Raw genomic sequence first — 24,715 nt, 5'->3', positions numbered from 1 at the left:
AAGGCATTATTATTTAAACTAACATTCAAATTTCATAGAAATTCATTCCCCACCTTGCAACTAGAGTGATATTTCCCTAGAATATTTTAAAATCAAAAACTGCTGAAGATCTCTTAACCAATGAGGGTAGAGAAATTAACTTGTGACATTTTGTTTTGCTTAGTATCTACTTTTTCTTCCTCATATCTTTATTTGCTTTTAGGCAATTATTTATTCCCACTTCTCTTGTTTTGAAAATATGGTAAATGTGTGCTATTCTTCCAAACACAGAAACAGAGGCTTTTCATCTCATCACATGGGGGCAGCCAGAAGTCAGGCAATTAGGATTGCTTCTTTCCTTCCTCTGTATAAACTCCTTGAAAACAAAAACTACATTTAAAAAAAATCTTTGCATGACCAACACCTGGCATAAGCCTATTAAATAAGAATATCACAACTACTTTCTTAAGCATGTTTTCTGTGCCTAGCACTTTACAAAGTCCTTTCTCTTGTATATAAAGTAAGTATCAGATCCCTAGGGAAGGTGGCCTCAGGGAGCTTAGGTAACTTGCCCAAATTCAAGCAACAGCTGATAAAAGGTGCAGCCAGGATTTAAACCTTAGGACACTATTAAGTTATTTTTCCTCAAAAAAAAAGTTTACATTAACTATTAACAAAATAAAAGTAATGTACTATATGTTGTACTTGAACCAAAATTTCTCATAGAGAGAATGCAATGAAAGAACAGAATCTATAGTAACTCTTTGTATGGAAAAATTTGTTTTAAATTCTAAACAGTGGATTTAAAATGAACTGTTAGAACTTGAGTCCTTTGTTGTTGGACGACTTGCTTCACTCTGCTCTGTGAGCAAATGTCAAAAACTATACATAACCTTGAACATGTGAAGGAGAAATTAAATTCCATGTGGATACAGAGAAAGCCTATGAAAGCTGAAATGAAGGATTGTCAGTCACTCAATAGTGAAAGAGGCAAAATCTATTATTTTTGAGGCAATATTTTAGTAGTGCCAAAAAAAGACAGGAAAGGTTATCTTCAAGTAAAGTCAGATCTTACATTGAACAATAAATCTAAATTAAAATAGAAAACAACTTTAGCAATCAAGTGATGCTCTCTGCATATGGGTTTATTTTATACTTCTAGTTTTCACATAGCTTTCTTTTTCTTTTTCATTCTTCGAAAGCAAGACCAATAATTCCTCCTAAACTACTGTACTTATTGATTAAAAATCTTTTCTCAAAATTCCTGAATCCAAACTTGTATGGTTTATATAAGAATAATGGCAATGTTCCTCAACATTAGGTAATTTTAATTCTCTTGAATAATGAAATGTTAACTAGAACTGCTCACTCATCATTTCCTTGGCCATTGTGATAACACTGTTTCCATTTTTCATAGTATATAAAAATGGATTTCTGGATTTTAAATTATGCTTTTTCTGTTTTTGTACATCAGAAGGTAAACCGTTTATCTTTTAGAGTTCTTTATAAAGTCTACTCTATTTTTATTCTTCAGTATAAAACCATTTGAGAAATTTATTTTGAATATAAAGTGTACAAAATTTTTGCATTGTCATTTGTTACAAGATTAATGCACATTAATCAGCAAAGTATCAAATTTTTACTTTAACAGGAAAACTGACAAGATTATTTTCTTCATTCAAGTGTATCTGAATTTTTTAAAAAGTCAAAATATGTATATGTATGTTATTCTTATTTTGGATTTGATATATTAAATTTAAGTAATACTAGAAATTGAAAATGACTTACGATATCTTTCTAAGAGAAAAATAACAACTTGTTCCAGAGGGTAATAAAAATACCTTACGAATATTTGCCCCTTCTCTTTTCTATATATACAAATATAAATTTTGAGTTTCTATGTTTATGGGAATTACATATTAAAATACATGAATCCTTAAAAATTAACATAAATGTGGCATTAAATCATGCAAAGTTTAATAATCAATGTTGATACACTTCCATTTTAAATAAATACCAAGGTATCCTATATTGGTAACATATTTGTTTAGAAAATTTGTAAATAATTATCTTTAGTAAAATTTTTGATAAATTGTATAAAGATACTGCATTTCCCACTCAAAATCAATATTCACATTTAGACTCTATGGTCTGTTCCAGACACATTGACCTTTCCATGGTATTTACCTCTAAAACTCATGACTAGTGAATCCCAGTGTGTTTAAGTCTTAGTCCATCACCTTGAGATGAAGGCCAAATGTCATGCTTCTGAATGATAACTCACTTGACCTACAGGAGTCAATCTATTCTCAAGTAATATTATGTGTTTGAACTACTATTGGGATTTTGATATTTCTGTCTGGATTAAATGAAAGATATATAAAATGTATTTTCTGACTATGAGAGTGTAACTATTTTCCAGAAGATCGATGTAGATAATTGACTGAAAACCTCTTATTCGATATGAAGACATGAGGCAGCAATGAGAGTGTGCCTCTCAGATCTCCAACTATTGGAAGTATGCTTGACCAAGGTTCCAGTTGCTGTGCTCTGAAGTATATTTCTGTGTTTATATGAAGGTCATGTTCCTAGGGACTGCTTTCAGAGTGATTAAGAAAAGCGGAGATGCTAAGGTAGGTCCCTTCCTGGGAAACACAGGATATATCTCTGACATCAGACCATGGTTTGACTCCCCAATCATCATGCAGAAACTTACTGAAATGACACATTAGTCACTCAAATGACACAGTAGGCTAGGATGTTTACATATGAGCTTTTCTCCCTGTTCTTCACTTGGGGTCAGAATGCATGTGCTTTAAAGTTCTCCTAGCCTTACCCTGCTTTCTCCTCATTTCTCTCCCATAGGTATTTCCCCTAATAAAATACTTGCTTGTTAAATCTCATCTTGATGTCTAATTATCAGAGGATGAACATGAACTAATACAGTACCTTAGGGGATTAAATTCAAAAGGAGTATTAGTATTTTGAAAGATATAAATTAAATACAAAATATTCAACATTTAGAAAAAAATTTCTAGGAAAATAAAGATGAAAAACTTTAAAAGATATTAATATAGAACTGTAATATATATTAAAATAAGTATTAATACATATTGATATATTAAAATGAAGATGAATAAATTGAATAGCCTTAATATGTATTAATTTATGTGGAGACAAAAAAGAAAGCCTTGATTGTGATAGTTAACCATTATTAAATATTATAACAATGTAGAAGAGTTTGCCATATGGATGTATTAAACCAGTATGAGAAATTGGAATTAATATTCTTTCAATTCGGCAACTTCATGGCTACTATCACTTTATCTGTTCCATATTAATGGCAGATATTACCAGGTATGCAGATTTCTCTTTCCCAATAAGCACAACCCTTATCAAGATACCTGCTCATTATTAATAGGAGAGTATTATTTGTCACACCTGTCTTAAGTAAGAAGTTTAGCTCAGTTTCAATTAAAGGGTAGCAAAATATGTCACCCCACACCCAAAATAAGCTGCTTTGGTATATGGATTATTTTGAGCAGTAGGTACTTAGAAAACAGCAAATGCAGGGAGAGGCTTTCTCTGAGTTCCCTTATCTACCTAAAGACAAATCCTCCAAAAGGAACTTAGTCATCATGGATTCTCTTTCCAGGAGTTTCATCGACCAGTAAAGACTGACTCTTTTCACAGGAGAGGAGACTAGAAGTGGATAGCACAGCCAGGCAAACTTTCTCCCAAACTATCATACTTTCCATCTATTCCAGGGACCAATTCATCTTTCTTAAAATTATTATTTACTCTCTTCCAAGAGGCCTACATCCTTCCTCCCCATTTCCCATTAAGATGGTATTTAATCCTGTATTCTGAAGCCACCTATTTGTGTTACTCATCACCCTGTGTATCTCACATGTATACATGAGAGATACATGTTAATAAACTTGTTTTGTCTTTCTCTTATTAATCTGTCTTTTACGACAGGGATCTCAGTTAATAAATCTGAAGGGTACAAGAAAAGTTATTTTTCCTCCCCTACATTTACACTACTTAAAATGAGTAAATGCTAAAATTGATGAAGGCTCAGAGAAAAATGCATATAAAATAATTTAGAAGAGTAAATGTACCAATAATAACCTAAGCATGAGGAATGATTTCCCAATATTCACAGCTATCCAAAGATTGAAGGGGTGAGTTTCTCACAACTGTAAGGTTTTTAAAAAAGCGTAGTCAACTTTGTGGCAAGGACATTGGAGAAATCACGTATTATTAGGCTGAATAAATGGTCTTTATGGTCTATTTCATCCATTACATGGTATGACTTTGAGAACAGAATTTTATGAGTAAGATTACCTATTTTTCTCTACTTCCAATGAAAATCAAATTGTGAAAAATGGTTTAAATTAAGATATAAGATTGAATATGGATAGAGAGAAACTTCTTAATTGCCTGAGTGGTAATAACTCAAAATTTATGATTATTTGTATAAGGTAGGGTCTAATACTTGGACTTATTCATCGCAAAAAAAAGAAAAAAAAGAAGTGAAGCCAGCTGGAGATGATTTTTAAGAAGGAAGTGTTGCTTTGACAACCAAAGATAAAGAAATGCCATTAATTCTTTAAGAAATTATTTCAAGGAAAGGGAGGAGAGGGAGAATAAAGAAGGATGATTTGGGGCATGCAGACTCTAAGACACTTAAATTATTGATATGTCTATCTTTGTCAAAAAGAGAAACTGAAAGAATCAAATAAAACAAGAATGATGCAGGAAAATGAAAATTTGTTACACTTTTGAAAATTCTGATTGTATGCATGCTTCCACACAACATGATTGCTTATTTACAATTATAAAAATAAATATACAGTCTGAAGAGTTACATACTTTTCAAAAGTTTTAAGAAGAACTCAGTGTTTTCTGGAAAAAGTGGATGTTCATCTAATGACAAATAGATGATGTCTTGATCCTCCATTTAACCTAATTCAATGACTCAAAGAAAGATTGGTTTGAAGAGGTCATGAAATTAACGGAATGAGTCTGTTTTAAGTATAACAATTGCGTGAGGGACCAAAGAGAATCTAGTGCCTACTTAAGAATAACTGTAAATCTGGCCATTATAAAAGTAAACATATATCGGTATGGGGCAAATTGCATTCTCATTTTTAGATTCCTCCCACCCTTAAAAAATATTTGAAGTCAGACCATCCAGAAACAACTTCAGTTCACAGGATTTGAGGAAAGACAAAATCAAAATTTTTTCCAACACATAAAAATTATCTCCATATTATAAATTATAAACAAGAAAATAATGTGAGAAATTTCTCTTCTAATTTTGATAAGTTAAATTATTTCAATAATATAGTGTGGTCTATAAAATCCTTGAATAATTTTGAAGAATCTTCCTTATTTCTTTTTCAAAGAACCATTAGCAGAAAGTAAGGAACTTTTAAATTAAGAATAGGAAACAGAGGCATAACACAAGTATGTGAAAGAAGGGTTTGACTTTTTGTTATATTTCCACTTTTACATTAATCAGCTAACCTACTAAGTATATGTCATCAAAAATAAAGCTACCATATGATACTACAATCCCACTCCTAGGCATATATCCAGAGAAAACCATAATTCAAAAAGATACAGGCACCCCAATGTTCATAGCAGCACTATTTACAATAGCCAAGACATGGAAGCAACCTAAGTGTCCATCAACAGATGAATGGATAAAGAAGATGTGGTACACGTATATACAACGGAATATTTCTCAGCCATAAAAAAAGAATGAAATAATGCCATTTGCAGCAAAATGGAGGGACCTAGAGATTATCATATTAAGTGAAGTAAGCCGGGCAGAGAAAGACAAATATCCTATGATATCACTTATATGTGAAATCTAAAAAAAATGATACAAATGAACTTATATACAGAGCAGAAACAGACCCACAGACATAGAAAATAAACTTATGGTTACCAAAGAGGAAAAGGGTGGGGAGGGATAAATTAGGAGTTTGGGATTAACATATACACACTACTATATGTAAAATAGATAGCCAACAAGGATCTACAGAATAGCACAGGGACTATACTCAATATTTTGTAATAACCCATAAAGGAAAAGAATCTAAAAAAGAATGTATACATATACATTTACATATATACACATATATACATATATATTATATAACTGAATCACTTTGCTGTACACCTGAAACTAACACAATTAAAATCAGCTATACTTCAATAAAAAATAAAAAAAAATAACATAGCTTAAAAACAAACAAAAAATTTAGCTGTCAATCTAGTAGGTTTTTCCTTTAGTAAATATTAAACTGTTTACTATGATGTTTATGAATTTCTTATTGCTATTTTTACTTCTATAATTTTAGAAAACGTAATTGTTATACTCCAGCGACCAAGTTATTACCAGTAGTTCAACATGTAAATGTTTTTAATTCCATAAAAAGAATAATGAATTTTGTTTCCCTGTCTAGGTAAAACCAGTACATTGGAAAAAGTTTCATCAAATAGTAAATGCCATCTCTCAAGTTTTTTTGATGATCTCCACAAAGCTAGTCTACAGCTCATGACTCTCATTCACACTCTGCCATAATGGTTTCTTTTTCATTTTCTTTTTGCTTTACTTTAGTGATGAAGACAATAAGACTTCTTAGGAAAATGGAGAAAGTAGTTAATTGTAACCAAATAGTAAAGCAACAATAGTAAATTATAATTTAACTTTAGCTTGAAGTCCAGTAAGGTTTGGTTTGGAATATATAATATTAATACTTGATAAGCTTAAATAATTTAGAATAATTTAAAACACCCAAAAATGTTCATATGAGATTTGCTTTGAATTTAAAAAAAGTATTCTTTTACAATTTTAAGAAGAATGTAATCTATTTCACCAATACATATTTAAAAATAAAAATGTTTCTATACTATTACATCATTGGTTCATGTACCCAACATTATATATTCTTAATAGAAACTAAGCGATTTTAAAATGACTTACTGCAATTAAAGTCTATAATTTGTCTAAAATTACATGTTAAATGTGCTAGTTCTCCACAAACACCATTTCCCCTTTTTCCTCAATAACAGAAGTGGAACTAGGACATAGCTGCCTAGCCAGAAGTATTTCTCCACTCTTTTGTGGCTATGTATAAACATTTGCATGGATTTTCAAGATGGGATGTGAGCTGATGTGAAGTTTGCAACTCCTACCTCCCTTGATTTAGGAAATCCCTAGATGTGGATTTCTGCCCCTGCTCCCTTTCTATGGACTGAGATGGCAATAGTTGGTATTATTTTGAAACAGAATGTTACAGATGGAAGACCATAACTTGGCCTGGGTGCCTGAATGACCACATGGAGAAACTGTAAGAAGAAGAGCTACTGCCAGCCTAAAACACTCACTTCAGACTCTCACATGAGCCAAAAACACATGTATTTTTATCACTGAACTTTAGGGGATTCTTTTTACAGCAGCCCAATCTACCCTAACTAATCTTATTATCCTGAGGTTTAAAGATTTCATGACTGACCATTCTAAAAATAACTGGGCAAGGGGAGGGAGGTCAGGTTCAAAATTCTAAAACAAATGAGCATTTTATCTTTAGGATCTCTCTTTAATACTTAGTTATTTGTTGAAAACTAATTTTTTCCTAAGGAATTCAAAAGTCAATATTGGAATGAAGACATTCCTAAGACGTAAAAACCAAATATACCTCAACTTGCAATGCTAGCTATCTTGCATTACTGCTTTCTATTTGTAAACTATAAGCGTCCTCCTCCCCACACCGTACAAAGATTGGAAATCTTGCATTATCATTTTGTGAGTCCCTGAAATTTGATCACGTGAAGGTGAAGTTTTTCCACCAGGAGCAATTCTATAGCGGAGATAAAATTTTATCTCTAGCTTCTTAGGTTTTTTAGGCTGAGCCCAAGTATTAAGCTAACATAAAACAGATTAACAAGAGAAAGCATACACATTCATATAAGTTTCATGTGGCATGGGAGTCCTCATAAAGAAATGAAGACTCAAAGAAATGGTGAAATCTACATACATTTATATTAGGATGAACAAAGAGAGGCAATAGTGGAAACGTAATTAAACTATGTGATGAGGCTAAAGGAAGATATAAATTATTTTATCAAGGTCTGTTTGTATAGAATTATCTTGAGTTTCTTTAACGGGGAGTGAAACATCTACTGTTTTTTTAAGTGCTTTCAGCTCAAAATAAACCTATGCCAAAGTGACATATCTTCGGGTGGCATATTCTGCCATTCTTTAATTCCAACACAAGTCATCATCCTGAAAATCAAGCATTAAAAAGATTGCTTAGCGTCTCTGGAAGTTTTATGCATTCAGCTGAGGCAGTAAATGAATTTGAAAGAAAAATAAGAGAGGGAAGGGGACGTATGAGGTTAACAACCTTTCTCCCTTCCTCCCTTTCTTCCTTCTTTCTTCTCCTTCTCTTACTTCTTGTTTCTCTCTCTCTTTCTTTTACAGAGGGAAACTGTGTTGCCTTTCACAGCAATTTGAAACACTGCAGGCATTTTGACACAGATACTGGTTGAACATATAAAAAGAAAATACCAAACATGAACAAAACTATTCTTCACAAATACTGTTTTTAAAATGACAAACTGGGGCTTCCCTGGTGGCGCAGTGATTGAGAGTCCGCCTGCCGATGCAGGGGACACCGGTTCGTGCCCCGGTCCGGGAATATCCCACATGCCGCGGAGCAGCTGGGCCCGTGAGCCATGGCCGCTGAGCCTGCACGTCTGGAGCCTGTGCTCCGCAACGGGAGAGGCCACAACAGTGAGAGGCCTGCGTACCGCAAAAAAAAAAAAAAAAAAAAAATCCAGCAAACTGTATGTCCCACAGCAAAGAATTGGAGTCCACAGATTATCAAGTCAACACAAAAGGAAAGAAAATAGGTAATGGACATAAGGAAGAAAATGACCTTTAACACAGATTGACCAAGAATTCTTATTGTTTTAAATATATTTTACATCTCAATGGTTTACATATGTGTTGTATAGCATTTTCTTATAATGATATTGCATAATTTAATTTAGTCCTTGAATATTGTCAAGATAGCTTTTTATGAAAGGTGAAAACTTGTTGGTTTAATGTGGGAGATGTTGCCAGGTGCATCAGCTAGTTCTTCCCTCAGTATCTTAGTCACTGCTTCAGCTTAAAATTCTTAGGTTGTTCTTTGAAATTATGAGAAGAATAAAATCCAAACTGTAGAATATGATAAAATGTTCTATTATATGAAATCTTCATTTTTCTTGAGCCTCAATTAATGTAATTGTTTAACTTCCAATTTTCTTTAGATAGATAGAAGTAAAATATTCTGTTATTCAATACATTCTCCCATATCCCTTATTTATACTTCTGTATATTCTGATTCTTTGGCATGGAGCATTCTTCCACATTTTTGTGGAGTGGCTCAACTCTACTTTTCCTTCAAGAAACAGCTCAAAACTTTGCTGATCATGTTCAGACACAGGTAAGTGTGTCTCCGACATGCTTCCTCAGTACTCTGAGCTTCTATTATTGTGTTTTTATAGTGTATTATATTTTTCACATAGTTCTTTGTTTCCAACCCATGGCTGTGAGCCTCTGGAGTGTAATGACTGGCTGCCTTTTAATGCTATGTCCAGAACAAGTAAATAGTAAAATACAGTATATAGTGAGCCTCCTTCAAATGTTTGTGAGAAAACTATCTCCAAAGGGTCCTAACATACTAATAAAAGTACATAATGTTTTAACTTAATTGAGATTAAAAACTCATGAAAGAAAATTCTACTGTATTTGCAGAAGAGCATTATAAAACATTCTTTCATTTACATCCAATAATGAAGCAACCATGAACATATAGTGATTTTAGTTTCATTATTTTTTCAATAAATTCTTCACTTTCTAACATACACACACACACACTATGGACCCAACTGTGTTCCCTAAAATTCATATTTTGAGGCCCTAACCCTCAATGGGATGGTATTTGGAGATAGGACCCTTGGGAGGTAATTAGGTTTACATGAGGTCATAAAAGTGGAGCCCTTATCTTGGGATTAATGCCTTTATAAGAAAAGATACCAGAGAGCTTGCTTTCTTTCACTTTCCTTTGTGTCAGGTTATAGCGAGAAGGCAGCAGTCTGCAAGTCAGGAAGAGACCTCTCACCAGAACCCGACCATGCTGAAAGCCTGATCTTGGACTTCCAGCCTCCAGAGCTGTGAGAAAATAAATGTCTGTTGTTTAAACCACCTAGTCCTTGAATTTTGTTATGACAGCCTAACGTAAGATGGTATATATACTAACTTTACAGCTATAATATATATTATACACATAAACATAAACTCTCTCTCTTTCTCTCTCTGTCACTGATTATACAGGAAATATCATTTCAGATACACCTCAAAAATAAATGACATAATGTGTCTGGCAGTAACAAGAAACTAAATGTCTACTTCGTACCACTGAGATCATTAATCAGTTGCAATTTAAACCCCCAAACACAATGTTGTCATTTTCAAACCTAGCTTTAAGTATTTTTAAAGGATCCATTATTCATCAAAGGATTACTAAAACTGATATTTTACACTGAATTGTCATTTTAACCATATTAACTTTTAAAATAAATATAATGTTATGTTAATTTTAAAAAGCTTAAACTAGAATTAGAAGCCTGCTTCACTGGAAAATTCATATCACGTCAATTTTGAGAGACCAAAAGAAAAAAAAACAACAAAATAAAAGCCTTCATATGTTACAAAACCTGATAGGAATCAATACCTGTATTCCTCTTGTGTGAAGCGTGGGATTTCTCCAGGATGTAAGACAAGAATTTTCACAGTGGCACTGCTGGACATCACAGGCTCACCATCATCAAAAGCAACAACCACCAACTTAAAAAGTAAAAAAATATTCAAGTTAAAGATGATTTAAAAGAAGAAAATAAAAGCATCATTTTTCTATGAATGTTTTTAATTATTGGACTGCCTGTTTCCAAAAGGGGGAGCAGTGATCACTTCCTCATTGCCTACCAGGTAGCAGAGACTGTGCTAGGATATTCATAACAATCCCACCAGGTAGATATTATTATTTCCATTTGCCAGGTGAGGAAACTCAAAGAAGTTCAGTTAATAACTCTATGATAAAAAAAAAAAAACTACCGGTAAAACAGGTATATGATACTACATCTCTCCAATTATAAACTTTTCTCTTTCACAATCCCACTGGTGCCTACAGTAAAAACATGAAACTTTATAACTGCCAACACCTATTTCAAAAGCATTAAATTCAGTCACATGGATAGGAAAAGCTAATTAGCTTGCTTATAAAAAGAAATTAATTTTTCCAGTGAATTAATTGTCTGCAAGATTATAGGGCAGAAATACTTCACTCTGGAGGATAAAACTGGAAAGCTTTATAGTTTAACACACTTTGATATACACTCTCTTAAAAACAAATTATATAAAATGAAGTTCATACTGTAGAATAGAAAATGTTCAAATGATGCAAACTAAAGAAAAGCTTTAGTCTTAAGATGTAATCTCTATATATTATTAGTAAATAGCTTTTATAATTGATCATTTGCTTTGATAACCTCTATTATGTCAAGAAGAATTCTAATGTTTATTTTAAGAAATGTTAAGTTTCAAAACTATGTGTTTCTCTAGATTGTATATAAATTTGGAAGCTGCAGGTGACCAATCTAAACTAATTCAATCTAGATCATGTAACCACAACCAAGGGTCATCCTGAGAGCCACAATCTGCCTTTGGGTTAATACTTTACAAACAGAACAATTATTTCAAATGGAGATGAAATTAAGTGAGACAGAGTGCTCACTGATATTCACAAGGTTAACTGATGACGGTATTTCCCCAATGTACGGTCAAAGGCTTTATTCCCAGGGACAAAATTTTTTCTAAGTAATTATAGAAAATGGAAACAGTCAAACATTTAATAAAATGGATTATTTATGATAATAGTGGAGGGTAGTATTATTTAAAATTTTCTAAAAGTATAACGTAGCAAGAGTACATAAACTTGAACCAGCAATTGCCTCTAGGTACTTACTTTGAGGAAAAAAAATAGCAAGTGGCAAATAATATCTGCACAAGGAGTTTCACGACAGCAAAGGTGGTTATAACAAAAATTGGAAATGACTAATTATCCAACAACAGGATATTGGACAAAAAAAAACCAATAGTATATTATACAATAGAACATCACACAACCATTTAAATAATAGCATTAATAGTATTTAAATTTTAAAGAGAAGTATGAATAATACAATCATACAATCATGTTATTTTAAAATATATATTTGTATACTTTTATTTGCAGGGAATGTTATCATAAGGATAGAGATTAAAATGGTAAATATTAATCTCCAAAATGTGAAATATCAAGTGTTTTTTTTTCCTTTTACTTAACTGTATTTTCTAAGTGTCTATGCAGTAAAAAATGCATTGTTTTGTAATTTTAAAATACTACAAAGGAGGAAAATGGGAAGATGTATGGTTATGTGTTAAACCAAACTCTCAATCAAAAGTTAAACATCAAATAGACACCAAAGAGAAAACACTGCACTGACCTTAAAAATTGTTGTAGGTTCTTCATTAAGATTAACTCGAGTCATTACTATTCCAGAATCTTCTTCTACATCAAAAATACTGGCTGGATAAGGAAACTGGACATCATCTACTCTATATCTCACACGACTTGCAGGTAATCCCTAAAATAAAATTATATATTATTTCACAAAATGAAAACAAAGGGTAATGATAATATAAAATTGATTTGTAAAATAAATAGTCTTTTAAAAATGAAAAATCATATTTTAACTTTTCATACCTTCAGGTTTAAAATGTAGCAGAATCTTTATTTCTTTAGAATAACAATCTGAATCAGTGAACTGTCTTTACTACATGTTATTTAAAATCATTTATGTGAAAGAATAAATCAGTGGTTTCCTCGGGTGTCTTCCCTTCCACATTTAATTATATGAATCTCAGCTTCTTCCTTGAACACGGTGTTTAATATTTTATATTCTGAGACCATTATAAGTTATTTTCTTTATTATACTTATTTGAACTCTGTGATACTCAGAGAAAATAAAGTGTGGAGGATTGAGGTAAAGTGGAGGAGTGGGTATGGAAGTAAAGGAAACATTATTTACCATCTGTTCTGTGCTTTACCAGGATAGGTTTTTTCTTAAATAAATAAATTCTCACAACAATCCTTTAGGATAACATTACTACTAATGTTGATAGTAATAACAGTAAAATAATGATAGTTAACATTTGTTGAAAGCTTATTATGTGTGAGAACCATACTAAAAATGATACATATATAGTCTACCACACATTTTTCAGTTAATGAACTTGAAGCTTATAGGGAGTTTAAAAATGTTGAAATGTCCCAGATATACACCAAGGTAAGTGGGAATAGCAAGCAAAAAATTCATTTTTCAAGAAAAATTAACACTTGATAATTTTGAAAAAGACTATAATGAGAACAGTCAAAATTTATTGAACATCCTCACTTATATTAGGGGTAAGATTGGTTTTATTTTTAATTATACAAGGTGACACTTGGGTGGGCACTCTAATCTTTTTAAGTGCTTAAGGTCTGTAAATTTCTTAAGTCAGTCCTAGAAGTACAATAAAATAAACACCTCAGACTCAGAGTTAGTATGTGGTTGAGTTTGATCTCAAACCCTAACAGACACTATATTATACCACAAAACTCTTTAGAGAAGAACACCTCTATTTGACATTACTCTGATGTGAGAGAAGCAGGATATTACCCCCATGTTACGCCCATAGCCTGAACTGGTTAATTATGCTTTGGGGAAGGATGGTTCTGAGAACATTGTTCTCTGTATTGTTGAGTTTCTTCATGACTGTCCTTGAAAGGAACGTGTTGCTCCGTGTTTGTTCCTGAGTCACATTTGGGCTATAGGACAAATAAGTTAGCCTTCAGGACTTCTATAATTCCCTAATGATTATCTGTAACTCCAGTCCTTTCATTCATGACACCTCAGTTTATCACTACCTCCTTGAATACTTTATGTAACTCTTTTCACTCTTTTGCCTTTCCTTATTCCTATCTGGAGGCTCCGGGTCAGACTGCTTGTTCCCAATCTTCTTGGAGTTTCCCAAGGCTCTGTCACAGGCACTTTTGTCTTTTCTACCTCTGCTCAAGTTCCATGCCTTTAAATGCCTCTTATTTGTTCATAAATCCTAAATTTAAATTTTTGGCTCTTTTGTCACTAGAGCAAAACTACAGCAAAAACCATTTCAAGAACAAATTTTCAGTTTCTGCTGGCATCAATACCCATTCAGTCTGTAGTACAGTATTAAAATTTTTATGACTATCATGAATCAGTTATCAAGAAACTTAAAGAAACTTAGAATATGTCAGTTACACTTAGCATGTTGTCTTTAATAATGCCAAGGTATTAATGATACATTTGGAATTATACCTTTAACTGATAAAAGAGAAAAATGTTTTGGTGTTGCGGAGTGTTATCTTGTAGATGCCTACAACACTTTGCTATCCAGAACATCCTATAATCTTCCTGGAGGATTGTTACAGATAAGATTGTATGTATAACAACATGTACATTATATTTAGCTATATCAGTAAGCTTTTCATTCTGATTTGTTATTCTACAGATTGCTAGCACATAAAAAAAGTGGCCCTGAGATGACATTGTTAGCCCGCAAAAGACATTTTAATTGTTTCTTCCATCACCCTTGTTATCAAGGCACCACATTCTATTTCATATAACACGATACAACTAAATACCTTGATTTAGATGTTCTTTTGAATATATTCAAAAGTTTTTTCCTCTTTCTTTCCCTCCCACCCTCCCTCTCTTCTCCCACCCTCCTCCTCTTCCTCCCTCTATTTTCCCCTTCCTCTCCCTCTTCCTCCCTGTTTCCTTCCCTCCCTTCCTAATTTTCTTTCCAAAGTCTTTAAAAAGATAGTCTTGCCTTTACAGTTAAATAATTAAGCTATGTAATAGGTGAAGGTAACTGGCTTTGGGAAACAGCTTCAATTAACTTGCCTAACATTGTCTCTGGGACATTTACAATATGAATCAGGTCAAATGCATGGTTTTTATAAATTCATAAAAATTAAAATTATTATGGCTTTAATCTGGAAAATAATGTGCAATCCAGATGTATGACACAACTTAAAAAATAATCATCATAAGCTTTATCTCTTAAAATTATTTATCATTACTATTTACTAAACATTATTTAATATCTGATCATGTTAAAAATTTAATAGATATGATCACAGTATTATACTGTACAAAATTCATTCATTATATTTTAAAAACTAGTCCACTGAGCTTATAAATTATACATGTTGATAATTATGAGATGACATATAAATATTCAAATTACCATTTAGATAATAAAAATTTATGAAATATTTGGTCTTTTATTTTAAATTGTACTAGAAATAGAGTGATCTTTCTTTACTCTTACATATTTCCAGTAAGTTGATATTTCTTCCAGTTGAATACATTAGTTAATCATATTTATTTTTTAAAGTAAACTAATCTATAAAAACATACTTAAAATTGAGATGAAATATTTAATCATTACTTTCTACTTCAATTTATGATAATATAGTATATAGATTATATTGTATCTTTACCTATATGTATTTATAAGTGTATTAAGAGGGACATTTTGGACCATCAATAGTGAAAAAAGAGCTATATTTTTACAAAAAAAAAGTCAGTCTTCAAAATTTTTATTACTATGGCAATAGACTCCTTTTCTATAGCATTTCCAAATTATCACAAAATCAATCTAATAGCAACACTAAAAGTAGTTTACAAAAATTGCTTTCTTAAAGTTCATACTAAACTAAAAGTAGGCTGTGGTTTAATTTATAAATGATGAGCAAATGACTCCTTGGTGCTGCACTCTGATCAACAAAATTTATTTGTCTTTATTTAGGACCAAAGAAATCCTGGGAGGTCATTAGTTAGCTTCCTATCTTCAGACACTAAAGGCTCTTCCTCTCTGAAACACTTGCTAAAACCAAACCTCATTTTTTCCTCGGCAGTGATGGAACATAGTGTTTTCTTTTTTTCAGGGGAATAAAATTCTTCATAGTTTTGAAGACCAATGTTTTACCCCTGAGCCTCGCTTTATTAGGATAGATATTTCTAATTGTTTTTGTATCATCCTAGGCATTCTTTTCTTGCTTTTATATCTTTTCTCCATGCCCTTTTAACCTACCATAGTTGTTTAGGAAATGTACTCAAACTGTGGATTCAAGAGAATAAAACAAATTACCTGATTGTTTTAGGTCACCATCAAAGAAAAAAATACTTTGATATCCACCTAGTGGAATCCATTTAGTTTTATTCCTTAGTTCAATGGTTAAATCACATCTCTTTCTTAGTACAGATATTTTAATCTCATGTGGTAAAATGTATTTTGCCACTTCAGGACATGTAAAATTTCACAAGGAGACTATAAAATGGACTTCGATCCAACACAATTTATGACACATTAGTAGGTAATCCCATAATACATGTAATATCACATAAAAAAAGACTATTTAAGCTATTTTGGAATTTTGCTCTATTTACCTAGCCACTATGAAGAGGCATTAACAAAGGCAAGAAATGAAGATAGAATTAACCAAGACATAAATATTAATTTAATGGTAAAGTGATGAAATTGTCTGCAAAGATTCTCATCAGGCAGTGGTGGCAAAAATAGTTTCCTATCATTATGCCTCTAGGAGTCTTTTGATGGGTAAGTACAATGAGTTTCTTCTTTAAATTTTTATGGAAACTGAGGACATGTGAGAAGCATAGCATGACAGCTTTTTTGAAGCCTCCTCATTTTGACAGATATTTCTATAAATCCAGCTGACCTCATTATTGGAGCAAGCGTTACTTCAGATAACCATAATTTTAAAAGATTAATGAGGTGCTGGCACAGGAATCCTTCTTAATGTCAACTTCCATTCACCAAAATATTCTTTGATACTTTCCCTGAATTTTCAAATAAGTGACACACTGACTTTTAGAGGGATATGTTTCCCTAAAGGAAATGTTCAAAACAGAAACATGATATGACTGGCAGCTTAATCATTCAAGGGGTGCTGAAAACCTTAACTTGGCATCAAGTTAAGGTCAATAAGTTAACTAACCTTAATTTGGTTAATTGAAATTAACCACAATTTAGAACAAATTCCAAAGGACTTTTTTGTTTGCCATTAGATAAAAAATATTTAACTCAGTTAAAAAAATAGAATTATAGAACTAAATCATTATACATTTATTTCATATATGGCATATTTTTAAGAGAGATGTATAAATTGTATAAAATATTGGCAATTGAAAATTTTATAGATTATTTATCCCCTAACGTTTATCATTTTACTCATGTTTTATAGTACAAAGGTTAATTCATTATATGTGGGATTCATTCATTCATTCATCTATTTGTTTATTCATTCAACACATTAAATGGACACTGCTGAGTCCTAAGAGCACACAGATGAACAAACTCACAGCCTAGTTGAGGAGTTCATCTTATATCACCTCCTTCCTGATATTCATTAACAATAATTTAGCCGGATTGGCCTTATAAAACACCAAGCTCACTCCTATCTCAGCACTTTTCCATCTGCTGTTTGTTCTTCCTGCAATACTCTTGTATGTGGCTAGTTCCTTCTGGCATCCAGGTCTCAAATGATACCTCTTTTGCCTATACCCACCCATAAACCACTTTGAGTCAAATCTTATTTTATTTTCTTTATAGTATGTATCCTTATGTGAATTTATGTTACATATTTACTTGTCTGTGGGTTTGTAGCCTACCTCTGTTCCTTGACTGCGAGCTCCATTAGAGAAGATACTAATTTTGGCTTGGCATTATTTAAGAGATCAACAAGAATTTGTTAAGTAAATACGTATAATACAAGCAGTGCTCATGTATATGTGGATCCTGGGCTGGGCTGCCAGGATGAACAACTCTGGGGGGATCACATATACAGATATGATGGGCATGGCTGCCTGTGTAACCCCCGACCTCCCCTGCTAAAACCCCCTGCTAAAAATGTATATATCCTGTGTTCCTGTTTGCAGTGGCTCCATGTATATTTTTTAAGAACAAAGAAGAAAGAAAGATTACATCAGTGACTTTTGTTGGGGAAGAGCTTTCACAAAAGAGATGAAAATAAAACTTATGAAAACAGAGTTCCAAACAAGTAGAAGTTTGAAGGAGAATAAATAGTCTTTCAAAAAGGTTCCTGAGAAAAGGTTTGGAGAAATAAAACCATGTATCATTAGGAAAGTCCTTCCCTTTCTTTCTGGACTGCCTGAATATTATGTACTCTCTCTCTCCTACTTCTTAGCCTCTGTCCTTCTAGTCTATGTTACTTTTCTAATTATATCTAATACATTCTGTTGTTGCGTCAATACTTTAAAATAATGACATAATCCTCTGGATTTTTCTAATAAATTAATCCTCATGAGATCTATATTAATAGCATATAGATGTTTTCTTACACCAACTACACTATACAAGGTGTAAAATCAGAGTTACATAGTGGGTTAAACTAATGTTGAATAAGACTGAGATTTCTGAGTATACGTTTGGTAATTGCAAGAATCATAGCTACATAGGTAATTTTCTATATGGTTTAGAGGACCTCTAAGAATTTACTTACCTCAGAATGTGGCTAAATTGTTGGCAAATTTTCAGTTTACTACCCACCAATATATGTTCATAGATACTTATCCATACCTACTCATATTCATCTCTCATGATCATAGGCCAATAATTAGAGATAGCGCTTTTATACTTAGGGCCTCATAATCAGTCAGACGGGAGAGACAGAAGGTACACAGATAAACATAATAAACTCCTAACATTTCTGGCTATAAAGGAGAAACATGAGCATTACCAAATAAAGGTTTGAGAACTAGAGCAAAGACCTTCAGATTTATAGTCAAGTGGACTTTATACCTCACTGTGTAGGTGCTTACATATGAAAATCTGATGTGCTTTAAAATGTATTCGATTTATAAGATTGTTGCAATTGTGTTACATGTGGAGTCCAATCTGGCATGTAATTTGAGTATTAAAATGGCAAACTAATATTTAATTTATGTGAGAAGATTTTGGACAATTTATCTTAAACTCAAAAAGATAAAAGTAGCCACCCAGCACTTCCTGCAGGTTGAGCAGCCCTTCAGAGTAGCAAGGTGGATTATTTTGTGCATTTATCATCTTACCTGGACACTTTGACTTGAAAAACTGAGAACAGGAAAGGCACAGCTAATTGGCCGGCCACGAACAACTGAGGAGGCAAACCTACACCTCAAGTCTCTATGATGTCTTTTCAAGGGGCTTCCCTGGTGGTGCAGTGGATAAAAATCCGTCTGCCAACCAGTGGGGGACCACGGACACTCAAGGGGACAGGAGGAACCCCCAGCGACCGGCTTGCGGGATTGTGGTTCCCAGGCCAGAGGTCGGGCCCGAGCTCCTGTGGTGGAAGCTCAGAGTCCAAACCGCTGGACTAACAGAGAACCTCAGACCCCAGGGAATATCAATTGGAGTGAGGCCTACTGGAGGTCCAAGACCCAGCTCCATTCAAATGCCCAAAAGTTCCAGTGCTGGATGTCTCAGGCCAAACAACCAGTAAAACAGGAATACAGCACCACCCAACAACAACAAAAATTGAAATGACAAATTTGTTACAGATGAAGGAGAAAGGTAAAAACTTACAAGACCAAATAAATGAAGATGAAATAGGCAACCTACCTGAAAAAGAATTCAGAGTAAGGATAGTAAAGATGTTCCAAAATCTCAGAAACAGAATGGAGAAAATACAAAAAACATTTAACAAGGCTCTAGAAGAACTAAAGAGCAAACAAACAGTGATGAACAACACAATTACTGAAATTAAAAAATACTCTAGAAGGAATAAGTAACAGATTAACTGAGGCAGAAGAACGGATAAGTGAGATGGAATACAAAAAGGTGGAAATAACTGCTAGGGAGCAAAATAAAGAAAAATAAATGAAAAGAATTGAGGACACTCTCAGAGATGTCGGGGAAAACATTAAACGCACCAACATTCGAACTATAGGAGTCCCAGAAAAAGAAGAGAAAAAGAAAGGGTCTGAGAAAATATTTGAAGAGATTATAGTCGAAAACTTCCCTAACATGGGAAAGGAGATAGTCCATCAAGTCCAGGAAGCACAGAGAGTACCACACAGGATAAACCCAAAGAGAAACACGCTGTGACACATATTAATCAAACTATCAAAAATTAAATACAAAGAAAAAATATTGAAAGCAGAAAAGGAAAAGCAACAAATAACATATAAGGGAATCCCCATAAGATTAACAGCTGATCTTTCATCAGAAACTCTGAAAGCCAGAAGGTAGTGGCAGGACATATTTAAAGTGATGAAAGGGAAAAACCTACAACCAAGATTATGCTACCCAGCAAGGATCTCATTCAGATTTGACAGAGAAATTAAAAACTTTACAAATAAGCAAAAGTTAAGAGAATTCAGCACCACCAAACCAGCTGTACAAAAAATGCTAAAGGAACGTCTCTAGGCAGGAAACACAAAAGAAGGAAAAGAACTACAATAAGAAACACAAAACAATTAAGAAAATGGTAATAGGAACATACATAGCGATAATTACCTTAAATGTAAATGGATTAAATGCTCCAAGCAAAAGACACAGACTGGCTGAATGGATACAAAAACAAGACCCATGTGTATGCTGTCTACAAGAGACCCACTTCAGACCTAGGGACACATACAGACTGAAAGCGAGGGGATGGAAAAAGATATTCCATGCAAATGGAAATCAAAAGAAAGCTGGAGTAGCAATTCTCATATCAGACAAAATATACTTTAAAATAAAGACTATTACAATAGACAAAGAAGGATGCTACACAATGATCAAGGAATCAATCCAAGAAGAAGATGTAGCAATTGTAAATATTTATGAACCCAACATAGGAGCACCACAATACATAAGGCAAATGCTAACAGCTGTAAAAGGGGAAATTGACAGTAACACAATAATAGTAGGGAACTTTAACACCCCACTTTCACCAGTGGATAGATCATCCAAAATGAAAATAAATAAGGCAACAAAAGCTTTAAATGACACAGTAAATAAGATGGACTTAATTGATATTTATAGGACATTCCATCAAAAAACAACAGAATACACTTTCTTCTCAAGTGCTCAGGTAACATTCTCCAGGATAGACCAAATCTTGGATCACAAAGCAACCCTTCGTAAATTTAAGAAAATTGAAATTGTATCAAGTATCTTTTCCAATCACAACACTATGAGACTAGATAACAATTAGAGGAAAAAAAACTGTAAAAATTACAAACACATGGAGGCTAAACAATACGCTACTAAATAACCAAGAGCTCAATGGGGAAATCAAAGAGGAAATCAAAAAATACCTAGAAACAAATGACAAGGAAAACACAACGACCCAAAACCTGTGGAATTCAGCAAAAGCAGTTCTAAGAGGGAAGTTTATAGCAATACAATCCTACCTCAAGAAACAAGAAACATCTCAAATAAACAAACTAGCCTTACACCTAAAGCAATTAGAGAAAGAAGAACTAAAAAAAACCACAAAGTTAGAAGGAAAGAAATCATAAAGATCAGATCAGAAATAAATGAAAAAGAAATGAAGGAAACAATAGCAAAGATAATAAAACTAAAAGCTGGTTCTTTGAGAAGATAAACAAAATCGATAAACCATTAGCCAGACTCATCAAGCAAAAAAGGGAAAAGACCCAAAACAAAAGAATTAGAAATGAAAAAGGAGAAGTAACAACTAACACTGTTGAAATACAAAGGATCATGAAAGATTACTACAAGCAATTATATGCCAATAAAATGGAAAACCTGGAAGAAATGGACAAATTCTTAGAAAAGCACAGCCTTCCAAGACTGAACCAGGAAGAAATAGAAAATATAAACAGACCAATCACAAGCACTGAAATTGAAACTGTGATTAAAAATCTTCCAACAAACAAAGCCCAGGACCAGATGGCCTCACAGGCCAATTCTATCAAACATTTAGAGAAAAGGTAACACCTATCCTTCTCAAACTCTTCCAAAATAGAGCAGAGGGAGGAACACTTCAAAACTCATGCTACAAGGCCACCATTACCCTGTTACCAAAACCAGACAAAGATGTTACCAAAAAAGAAAACTACAGGCCAATATCACTGATGAACATAGAAATAAAAAATCTAAACAAAATACTAGCAAACAGAATCCAACAGCACATTAAAAGGATCATACACCATGATCAAGTGTGGTTTATCCCAGGAATGCAAGGATTCTTCAGTATACACAAATCAATCAATGTGATATACCATATTAACAAATTGACGGATAAAAACCATATGATCATCTCAATAGATGCAGAAAAAGCTTTTGACAGAATTCAATACCTATTTATGATAAAAGCTCTCCAGAAAGTAGGCATAGAGGGAACCTACCTAATTATAATAAGGCCATATATGACAAACCCACAGCCAATATTATTCTCAATGGTGAAAACTTGAAACTATTTCCACTAAGATCAGGAAAAAGACAAGGTTGTCCCCTCTCAGCACTATTATTCAACATAGTTTGGAAGTTTTAGCCACAGCAATAGGAAAAGAAAAAGAAATAAAAGGAATCCAAATCGGAAGAGAAGAAGTAAAACTGTCACTGTTTGCAGATGACATGATACTCTACATAGAGAATCCTAAAGATGCTACCTGAAAACTACTAGATATAGTCAGTGAATCTGGTAGAGTAGGAGGATACAACATTAATGCACAGAAATCTCTTGCATGCCTATACACGAATGATGAAAAATATGAATGAGAAATTTAGGAAACAATCCCAGTTACCACTGCAACAAAAAGAATAAAATACCTAGGAATAAACCTACCTAAGGAGACAAAAGACCTGTATGCAGAAAACTATAAGACACTGATGAAAGAAATTAAGGATGATGCAAACAGATGGAGAGAAATACCATGTTCTTAGATTGGAAGAATCAACATTGTGCAAATGACTATACTATCCAAAGAAATCTACAGATTCAATGCAATCCCTATCAAACTACCAATAGCATTTTTCACAGAACTAGAACAAAAATTTCACAATATGTATGGAAAAACAAAAGACCCCGAATAGCCAAATCAACCTTGAGAAAGAAAAACAGAATTGGAGGAATCAGGATCCCTGTCTTCAGACTATACTACAAAGCTACAGTAATCAAGCCAGTATGGTACTGGCACAAAAACTGAAATATAGATCCATGGAACAGGATAGAAATCCCAGAGATAAACTCACGCACATATGGTCATCTTATCTTTGATAAAGGAGGCAAGAGTATACAATGGAGAAAAGACAGCCTCTTCAATAAATGGTGCGGGAAAAACGGACAGCTATATGTAAAAGAATGAAGTTAGAACACTTCCTAATACCATATACAAAAATAAACTCAAAATGGATTGAAGACCTAAATATAAGGCTAGACACTATAAAACTCCTAAAGGAAAACATAGGCAGAACACTGTATGACATAAGTCACAGCAAGATCCTTTTTGACCCACCTCCTAGAGGAATGGAAATAAAAACAAAAATAAACAAATGGAACCCTAAAAGCTTTTGCACAGCAAAGGAAACCCTAAGCAAGACAAAAAGACAACCCTCAGGATGGGAGAAAATATTTGCAAACGAAGCAACTGACAAAGGATAAATCTCCAAAATATACAAGCAGCTCATGCAGCTCAATATCAAAAAAACAACCCAATCCAAAAATGGGCAGAAGACCTAAATAGACATTTCTCCAAAGAAGATATACAGATTGCCAATAAACACATGAAAAGATGCTCAAGATCACTAATCATTAGAGAAATGCAAATCAAAACTACAATGAGGTATCACCTCACTCCGGTAAGAATGGCCATCATCAAAAAATCTACAAACCATAAATGCTGGAGAGGATGTAGAGAAAAGGGAATCCTCTTGCACTGTTGGGTCGGTGGAAATGTAAATTGGTACAGCCACTATGGAGAACAGTATGGAGCTTCCTTAAAAAACTAAAAACAGAACTAACATATGACCCAGCAATCCCACTACTGGGCATATACCCTGAGAAAACCATATTTCAAAAAGGGTCATGTACCACAATGTTCATTGCAGCACTATTTACAATAGCCAGAACATGGAAGCAACCTAAGTGTCCATCAACAGATGAATGGATAAAGAAGATGTGGCACATATGTACAATGGAATATTACTCAGCCATAAAAAGAAACAAAATTGAGTTATTTGTAGTGAGGTGGATGGACCTAGAGTCTGTCATACAGAGTGAAGTAAGTCAGAAAGACAAAAAGAAATACCATATGCCAACACATATATATGCAATCTGAAAAAAAAAAAAAAGGTTCTGATGAACCTTGGGGCAGGACAGGAATAAAGACCCAGACTTAGAGAATGGACTTGAGGACACAGGGAGGGGGAAGGGTAAGCTGAGACAAAATGAAAGAGTAGCATTTACATCTATACACTACCAAATGTAAAATAAATAGCTAGTGGGAAGCAGCTGCATGGCACAAGGAGATCAGCTTGGTGCTTTGTGACCACCTAGAGGGGTGGGGTAAG

At 33.3% G+C, this 24,715-nt stretch overlaps 1 protein-coding gene across 1 annotated transcript in view; it reads right to left on the bottom strand.

Annotated features, from left to right (window-relative positions):
• PCDH15 (protocadherin related 15) overlaps positions 1–24,715 on the bottom strand; it is a 416,523-nt gene that overhangs the window by 117,470 nt on the left and 274,338 nt on the right. Inside the window, exons 18-19 of the mRNA XM_089897353.1 lie at positions 12,592–12,732; positions 10,782–10,894 (exon numbers count right to left, since the gene is read on the bottom strand). Coding sequence (XP_089753479.1) covers positions 10,782–10,894; positions 12,592–12,732 — 254 coding nt within the window. The remainder of the gene's footprint in view (positions 1–10,781; positions 10,895–12,591; positions 12,733–24,715) is intronic.

This window comes from Delphinapterus leucas, chromosome 16 (assembly GCF_059928025.1).
Source record: "Delphinapterus leucas isolate spDelLeu-1000000601 "Yukka" chromosome 16, BTC_Dleu_Yukka2, whole genome shotgun sequence".
In the NCBI taxonomy this organism is placed as follows: Eukaryota; Metazoa; Chordata; class Mammalia; order Artiodactyla; family Monodontidae; genus Delphinapterus; species Delphinapterus leucas.
Note: the sequence above shows the minus strand (reverse complement) of the source record. Positions and strands in the feature narration are given on the sequence as shown.